General features: G+C 44.8%; 1 protein-coding gene across 1 annotated transcript in view; it reads right to left on the reverse strand.

Moving 5' to 3' along the window:
* Positions 1-9229, reverse strand: part of Cobll1 (cordon-bleu WH2 repeat protein like 1) — a 152254-nt gene extending 143025 nt beyond the window's left edge. The window contains 2 exon segments of the mRNA XM_040745464.1: positions 8507-8633; positions 9132-9229. Of these exon segments, the coding sequence (XP_040601398.1) occupies positions 8507-8633; positions 9132-9141 (137 nt within the window). The 5' untranslated portion in view covers positions 9142-9229.
* Between the last annotated feature and the right edge of the window lie 394 nt (positions 9230-9623).

Here is a 9623-nt window from a genome sequence, read left to right on the forward strand (position 1 = left end):
CCATTAAGGAGATATAAAGCAAACCCAGAATGAGACACACTGTCATATCACTAGGATGGCTAACTGGCATGAGGAGTGACCAGAAAAGTATAGTTGTTGAGACAATGAAGAAATGAGAAGCTTTATCTACCATCAATGGGAATGTAAAATTATATAAATATTGTAGAAAAACACTATGAAAATTTCTCAAAAATTTAACAAGAGCTAGACATGGCAACACATGCTTGAAAACCCAGTATTCTGGAGGCAAGCGACAGCTTTGACTGCATAGCAAGTTTCAAGAAGTCAGAGCTACAGAGCAAGACCCTGTCTTCAAACAATTAAAAGACACTTAAAAACGACATCCATGTTAGCAACACACCTATATCAGGAAGTTGAAGCAAATCTTGAGTTCCAGGTCGATCTGTACTACATAATGAGGCCCTATCTTGAGGGAGGGAGGGAGGGAGGGAGGGAGGAAGGGAGGGCTAGCCGGCAGGTTGTATGAGACATCAATACACTCCTCACTACATATTTAAGGGCTGAAGGCTGGGTCTCTAAGTGCTATTTGTACACTCATATTTATAGCATCACTACTCACAATAACTAAAATATGGAAGAAACCAAGAACCCACAGATGGGTGATCATCTCCTTACATACAACCACACTATTAACTGACACAAAGGGATAAGGTGTTCCTACATGATGCAGCATGTAAACACTGAAGCCATGTGGAATAAACAGGTCACAAAAGACCAATAGCTCCAACTTATAAGAGATGGTCAGAAAGGTCAAAAAAGCACAGGTAAAAAGTAGAAATGGTTGCTGGGTGCCTCAAAAAGGGGGGAAGCCGACCACCATGGGTTAATGAAAATAAACTTTCAGTTTTTGTTTTGTTTTGTTTTTGTTTTGGTTTGGTTTGGTTTTTTGAGACAGATCTGTATTGTTTTGGAGGCTGTCGGTCCAGCCTGGCCTCAAACTCACAGAGATCCGCCTGCCTCTGCCTCCCGAGTGCTGGGATTAAAGGTGTGCGCCACCACCGCCCGGCTAAACTTTCAGTTTTAACAGAACAATGGATAAGGAGATGGGGGGGGGGTAATGGCTACACAGAAACATGTATATGCTTAATATAACCTGATATACACTTCCAAATGTTTAAGGCACTAAATTTTACATTGTGGTTACTATTTGCTCTGATTTTAAAAAATAAAAGAAGAGAGAAAAGCACAGGGAGAGTCACAATTTGTCAGGCCACAGTCTGCAAACCCAAGGCATGGTATCTTAAATTCTAAGAATAAACAGAACATTTAAGTTGGCACCAACGTACTGATTGTATCTAATATCATGTTTCTTTTTTTCCTACAGATAATTTCTTCAGCGAAGCACTTACAGTCAGGAGCCAATTTCCCAGTGCCCCCCCCCAAATCATTTTATATAAAAGTAAGAACTAAAGATGAATTGAAAAATTAAATGAAAATAAGTCTTAATAAAAAGCCGGAAGGTGGTGGCATACACCTATAATCCCAGCACTTGGGAGGCAGAGACAGGCCAATCTCTGAGTTCAAGACCAGCCTGGTCTACAGAGTGAGTTCCAGGACTGCCACAGCTGTTACACAGAGAAACCCTGCCTTCAGGGCACAGGGGTGGGGTGGGGTAAATAGATGGTTGGTTGGCACTGCTACATCCTACAAAATTGTTACTGTTTCCTGTTACCTCATTCAGAGGAAATTCAGATTTTGAAGGAGAAACTGAGCATTGTTTTACTAAACAATTTCTTGTTTCTCATTTGGTAAGCTCTCGTACTTTTGAAATTTTGCTGTAAGTAAACTTCACAGCCACAATATGACAAAAATAAACACTGTCATGCAACAAAGCATTGACATTTAGTAGGAGTAGAAGTTTTACTGTGAGTTTGAAAACATAATTTACCACAAATAATTTACCATAGGTTTCAACACACAGCCCAAGTATTTAATCTCCTTTTCAATGTTACACACTTTTATAATCATTGGAACGTGCTGCATTTTTTTAAACTCATAAAATACAGACATTGCTTTGAAAAGAAAGGCGATAATGAACTTTTCAGACCACTTGAAATAAAAACCACTTTGAGCCACTAAGCATAAACCATAACAGCAAATGTAATTCATGACACAGCTGCAAACTCAATGTGTTAGGCAAAGCCCGTTGTTGAAAGACATGGGTTTGGAAGCAGATCTTGGCTCCAATACCCTTGTACCCACTGCAGCTCTGTGATCACGGATATGTTAGCTCAGCAAGTAAAAGATGGGGTTAACAAACTTTCTCAAAAAGAAAAGGCAGGCGGTGGTGGTACACGCCCTTAATCCCAGGGAGGCAGAGGCAGGTGGATCTCTGTGAGTTCAAGTCCAGCCTGGTCTACAGAGTTAGCTGCAAGACAGCCAAAGCTACACCGAGAAAACCTGTCTCAAAAAAAAAAAAAGAAAGAAAGAAAGAAAACAGTAACTATTTAGAAAACAAAACATACTATGCAGAATGTGAACAGAGTCAAAAATCAAGCTTAGTTCTTTAGAAACTAGCAGTGCCTCCATCCCAAAGTCAGCTGTTGATGTTAATCAATCACTCTCAAACCTGGTTGCTCTGTAAACCTAACCATGTCCTTGGGCCCAGACCAAACCAATCAAACCAAGCCCTTGGCTCAGACTGAGCCAGTCAAACCAGAACAGGTAGATGTGTGAGGAAGTATGTGCATTGGTTTTAAAGTTACCTGGGTGATTCTTATGTTGAAACCTACACTAAATATCCAGTAATCAAACTTTAGAACCAATAATGCATCCAGACAGAGGCAGAAGAAAGCAGTCAGTTAAGGTATTCCTTAATTCTCCCTGGCCCTCCAATTAACTCCTTTGCTCCCAAGCAGTGAAAGTTAAAAGTGAGTTTGTTAATCTCCTGTCAACATTCCAGATTTTTTTTTCAGAATCAAAACATTAAGATCCTTCACAGCAAGGTCAACTAAGACTCTGACATTTACATTTTGGAAAGTCAAAAAAAAAAAAAAAAAGAAAAGAAAAAAAGGCTTATCTGGGCAAGTAAAGAACGCCACCATAAGCACATGATTCCAAAGATAAAGTCTCGGACTGAGGTCAGCAATCACGTTGCTTTTCTCAGTGATTACTGCAACAGTACTGGGCACTACGACCCAAAGCTTGGAAAACTTGACTCCAAGAGAATAAGCAGGCTCTTCTTTGTGGGGCTCATGTTCCAAGGCTCCCAAGGATGCCCGAAACCATGGCTGGTTCTAAACCATTAGCCATACTATGTTTCCCTACGCACACCCTTACCTCAGACAGTTTAATTTATAAGCTAGGAACAGTGAGACACTAGTAATAACAACTTGTAAAGGGAAGCCTTTTCCTTGAGAGAAGCCTTCCCGCCAGCCTGGTTCTAGAGCCGCATCAGTCCCAAAAAACACACAGGAGGCTATATTAATTATGAAGCTGTTGGCCTTGCTTGTTTCTTACTGGCTAGCTCTGACTTAAGTAAGTACCCCATAATTGTTAATCTAAGTATGTCTCTTACCGGAGAAGTTTCCAGGCTTCCTACCCCATGGTGTTACATCTTGACTTTCCTGTTTCTCCTTCCCAGAGTCCTTCTGGACTCCTAGTCCCACCTATCTTGGTTCGCTATTGGCCAACAGTGCTTTATTGACAAATACACAGGACTTCCCCAACAACAACTAGAAAACAAAACATTACTATAATAAAGGTTATGCTAGGTGAACGTGTCTCTTTCCAATCATCTTGTACTTTCAACTCAAGAAAGCACTGAATTTATTTGTGGCACATCTTCATTTTCAGAATCATAAATCTTAGAATGTTGGGACCATTAAATACAATGAGGATTTCTTTTTGTATGATGATGATGATGATGATGATGATGATGATGAACCAGGTCTTACTGTGTAGCACAGCATGGCTAACTGGAACTCATGACTGTCGTCCTGTCTCAACATCCCAAGTCCTGGGATAACAAGCATAAGACACCCAGCAAATAATGGTTTCTTGACACCAAAGCATAACTGTGCTTTGAGCTGGCTGTTCTGAGTACCTTGATGACATATTATACCATCTGGATTTACTCCAATTATCCAACCCAACAGATGACTTGGATATCATGTCCAAGATGGCTACCAAGTGATCAATGGTAGGCAGCAGACAAGAGCATGGATGAACAGTCATCTGTTGGGTTGGATAATTGGAGTAAATCCAGACAGCATAATATATCATCAAGGTACTCAGAAAAAAAATGTGAATTAACATTTACAAACTGTCTCTTTCTGGAATGTTCTATGTAATATTTTGGGCTCATTACTGACCACAAGAAACTTTAACTACTAACAATGAATATAGATAGCCACAGTAGAAAGGAAAATCATGTTTGGTTACTGCTCTCACCTCTAAAAGCTTTCAACTCTTCAACCAGTGCCTCAATAGTACTCTTCTCTTAAGACACACCAACCAACATAACATTGCCAACCAAGGAAACTAATAAGTGATAATTTTCATATGTCACAATACATATTAAGCCAGTTAACTTTCATCTATGTGAAAACCTTTATAACAGACATAAACAGCTGATAGGATTCAGACAACAAACATATTTATGTATACATACTACATGATACCTATGAATATTCAGATGGAAAATTATTGAGATGAATTCAAAATACTGTAATTTGAGCAGAGATTTGAGAACTGGACAGCTCCTACAATCAGAGCAGGTTCTGAAAGCATTCTCTACCCAGATGACTGCATACCACTTATAGTATGTAACAACTCCAGTGGCCAGTCAGCAGGCAGCTAGTTAAAGCCTAACTAGTTGTTTACAGTTTAAACCATTAGTTAACTACAAGGCTCAATTACTTTGATTACATTCTGTATTAGATGGACTGGTCTATTGGAGAACCCAGTTCAAATCAATTGCTTTTTGCAATTTTGTTTTAAAAGCTGTGTGTGTGTGTGTATGTGTGTGTGTGTGTGTGTGTGTGTAAAACATGTAAATAACATGCAAACTTTAATCTAGCTTCATAGTACATATAAACAGGCAGCTTTACTAGAGTTCACTGGCAGCCTCCACTTTGTAGGGCTCATCTACAAACAAACAAACTCATGGGAAAAATAAACAGTTAATCTCAAAATAACATCAAAGCTGTTGAAACTCAGTGGCTTTGAAATCTACACTCAGCCGCATTTTTCAAAGTCAAAAAGCCAAGCGTACATAGACATGGAACAAATGGCCAGTGGAGTGGATACTTATACACAATACTAAGAAGGAGAACTCAGAAGATGATGAGGGACTGAGGAGGTGAGCAAGAAGCCAAGGGGAAATACTGGGTGTGGTCCATAGAGCAAAGACCCCTTGAGGGCTAGAGGTTTTTCATTTCAGCTGGCAGCCTCAAGGCAGCCGCAACTTCTATGCAGATGGTCCCGTCTCTCCTTGAAGTTTCACCGTGCTATGCTAAATTTATGAAAACACTGGAGGAAAAAAAAAAAACTTCAGCTATCACAATTTTGATTTAGATATGGAATGTTTCAAAGAAAACATAGGAGCGAAGAGGCCACAGAACAATATGCTTTCCTGAAATAATGTTATTCCCCGAGTGTGCCAATATATAATAAAAACAAGGTGAGTTGGGAAGAGGGAGATCAATTTTACTGTAAGGACTGAACTGCAAGTCAGTCTTACGTTACAATAAAATTAACACCTGTGTCTAGGTGCTTCATGAAGAGGTGTGTTTAGCTCCAGCTGTAGAGGCTGAATGAAGCCTGAGGGCAGGCAGCCCTATCTGCTCATCAGGTGAGGGCTTGCTAGCTGTATCACACAGTACAGACGTCACAACAGAAGACCCTAAGACACGCAGCAAGAGGCAAGGGGAGAAAGCCAGGCTTATTCTCTACTACAGACAGCCAACCACTCCCATTCATCTTCCCTAATGACCTCATCACTTCTTAAAGGCACCTCCGTTATACAGTGGGCCTCGTTTCCAACCTAGGAACCTCTGTGGTGGGGGAAAAAGCATCTAAACTATAGCTCTCAGTTAATAATTCAACACCACTAGTTTGTTAAAATGTAGATTTTTTTTAATCTTACCACGGTCAGGAGACTATTCAAAACAGTGAACAAAATGAACAGTCCCCTCAAACCTCAGCTTTTGCTAATTGGCTCAGGAACTTGAGCAGAGGCTTTCCTCCGGTCCGCTCTGTAAAATACGCAGCTGCGTTGATTTGTCTTTCAAATAACCTGTTGCAACAGCATACACCTTGGAAAATTACAGACAACAGAGGACCTCTTTTGAACAACAATACCCATGGATAAGAACTAAAGTAGGCCTCCCTCACCAGCTATTAGGCTATTGAGTCATGATATAATTAGTTCTATAGTAAAGAACCTACCTTCAAACCAACAATTATATCATATTAAAATTACACCCTGCCACCTCCTAAACACTCTCATTTTTCCATAATTTAAACCTTTTTAAAGGTCTATATTTTTTCCAGAAAAAAGCAAAAGTTAATCCTGAATACCCAACAAATATAAGGAGCACTGGGAATTATGTGCCACCAGACTAGTGGGAGAAGGCTTGCCGCTAGAAATTCAGTTTTCAAAAGATACTGCTAGGTGTTATTGTAGTTCCTGTGTGGTGCACTTTAAGTTTGGAAGGCACAGGCAAGGTTCTGTAAAATATTTTCTTCTGTGAGGTATGCTGGTGTATACCTGTTAACTCAGTACTTGGGAGGCAGAGGCCAGAGGTCACCCTCAACTAAAATGAAGCTCCAGACCAGCTTGGGCTAAAGGAGTTTCTGACTCAAATAAATTAATTAAAAATTTTAGGAATAGCAAAATGTTTCACTGGGAAATTATATGCATACTCTTAAAGAACTCATTAGCTTAGCCTTCAAGTTCCCAAGTGTATATAACCTGGGCTATTCTATCTAGGCTTGTAACAAGAAAGCTTTTTTAATTTCTTCATCACAGAGCTATATCTGAACTCACCCCCATTTTATTTAAAACAATATCGTGACGCCTGAGCATCTGTAAGTCTTTTTTGTGTGTAAATGGGTATGTTTACAGAATAATCTACTACCAAAGGCACCAATGCAATTCCCTGTTATTTTGTGAGAGTCTAATTCAGTCTTGTGAAAACTGATCCATCATTAACTTAGATAAATCTGTAGCTCTATTTCCAGGCCTTATTTTATGCTCATCCTACCAACCCACTGAAAGAATATGTGGAAGGACATACCTTACCAAGCCAATAAATAAATAAATGGGGGGGAGATGTATAGCAAAAGGGTTATTTGCATGGAGAAGATCGAAATGAAGAGAGAAAAAGAACGAATTCATACACTGCATGTTTCCTCTACGTAAGCAATACACTAAATATGTTAGATTAGTCATGTTGCCTTGAGATTCTTCCATGTTTCCTCTAGGCAACAGCCAATGCTCGAATGGCCTCTGATGAATAAACATGCTGTGACTTGCTCCTAAGGAAACGCCTGTCATGTTCCAGGGAAAAATGACTTCTTCCCTCTTAAACCAGAAAAAAAAAAAAACTGAGCAACTCTCATCCATTGCCTACAGTCGACTGTTCCTTAACGTTCCTGTTTCTGGGATGTTCACACTGTTTAGGGCATTTCTACGTTCTGATTAACAAAGAAAAATGAGATTAGGGGTGCCTTATGGGGACGAAGGTGTATGACAGGACATCTTCAACTAGGACAGGGTTGTGTAGCTTGACCGTTTACCACGACAAAGGTTACTCTCAAGTTCTCCTCAAGCTCTTGCAGGACTACCTGTTCTCACTACTGTTTACCCAAACGTTTAACAGTGATTTTTAGCATATTTGGCAGGAAGGCATGCTTCATTTAATATTAACTCACCATGTGACATCCCCTTCCCTTCCAATCGCTCCTCAGACACGTGACGACAAAAAAAAAGTATAGCTGTTTGCCAATGCGACTTTGCGCTGGGTTTTGGCATCACCAATTGGCCAGAAGCATACACACACCCCCAGTGAGAGGCAAGCACCCCGCCTGCTCCCGGAACTGTCAAGCCGGGCTGACAGCTGGCACACCTTGCAGCGCCCTCCGTGGGCTTTCAGAAAGCCCCTTCCTTGCAGTCACCTTGACAGGACTGGTACGCCTGGGCCTGAGCGCTTGGCCAGTGAAACTTTTCCTTCCTTTCCCGGAGCGCACTTACAGGTGTCGTCCCCCGCTCCAGAGCTTCAACAAGGAGCCCTTTGTTACCACTTTTGCTCCGGGACTCCTCACCCAACGCCTGGCATCCGCCTGGCCTTTAGCAACCCGGATCGGAAAGCCTGCCCAAACCACCGAACCCCCCCACCCCGGTGACACCCGGGAGGACGCAAGTCTCCCGCCGCGTGTGGCTCGGTCCGGAAAGCCAGGCGACCCGCGGGGAGCGCGCCGCAGGGCTAATGAAGCGCACGTAGGAGGCCTCAGCGGCCCGGGGGGTGGTTCCCCTACTTACCCTAAGGAGCCCGAGGGCTGCGGGACGGAGGTGCGGGGCGCGCTGCGGGGTCCGGGATCCGGAGCGCTGCGGTCCATTGCGCTGCTGGTCGCTGCGCGGGCTCGGGCTTGGAGGCGGCGCGTCACTGCTGGGGTGGGAGAGGCCGGAGGGTCAGGGCGGGAACGAGCCGGCCGAGAGCCCGCCTCGACCCACAGCAGCCCGGGGGCGGACCCGCCTCCCCGGGGCGCTGCCACCTGCGGGCCGGTCCCCGCCCGGGGGCGTCCGCCGCGACGAAGGCCACAGGTCCCCGCCCCGGCTGCAACCCGCAGCCAGTTGGCGGCGAAGGGGCGGCGCGCGGCGGCTCGGACTGCGAAGGAGGAGGAGCGGGCTGGGCGCGGGACGGTCGCCACGCCCGCAGAACTTGGACTCTGGCGGCAGGCTGCGCACGAACTGAATCCCGTGCAAACTTTCCCCCGAGGAGCTGCGGACCACAGCGCCCCCACTCCAGGGGACCCGGCCCGTCCAGTCGGCGCGCAGCTGGCCCCGAGCACCCCCTCCTCCTCCGCACGGCTAGCTCGGGCGCCCTGAGCGAGCACACGGCGGAAGGTGGCAGTCCCCCAGCCGCCGTGACCGCGTCCCCACTCACCCTGCCCCATGGCTCTGTCCGGAGCCCGGAGCTCGCCGCCGCCTCGGCCGCCTCGCCCTGCAGAAGTGAGGGTGACGAGGTCGGCATCGGAGCGAGCAGAGCAGCCAGCCGGAGAGGGGACGGGCAGGGCGGGCGGGCGGGGACCCAGAGCGAGAAGAAATTTCCACCCCCTCTTCCTCCCTCCCCCCCCCCCCGCCCCGAGACACGCGGTTTAGGGTACCGCCAGCGAGGCTGGAGGAAAGGAAACTCCTAGGCGGCGTGTTCTAGTCCCCACCGCCAGCGCGTCGTTGTGGGAAGCCCTGTGAACTCTTGAGGGACAATTGAGGACAGGGAGGGTACCTGGCTTGCAAAACCGGAGGGAGGACCGGGCAGTCACGGAAGTGCAGAGAGCTGGCGGACTGAGTCCTACCTGCAGGCTGACCTTCTTTCTAAGTGCAGGATTTTTCTGTCTCTCCCCCCTCTCTCTCTCTCTCTCTTTTTTTTAACCTTACT

Source organism: Mesocricetus auratus, unplaced genomic scaffold (assembly GCF_017639785.1).
Source record: "Mesocricetus auratus isolate SY011 unplaced genomic scaffold, BCM_Maur_2.0 Super-Scaffold_100004, whole genome shotgun sequence".
NCBI lineage: Eukaryota > Metazoa > Chordata > Mammalia > Rodentia > Cricetidae > Mesocricetus > Mesocricetus auratus.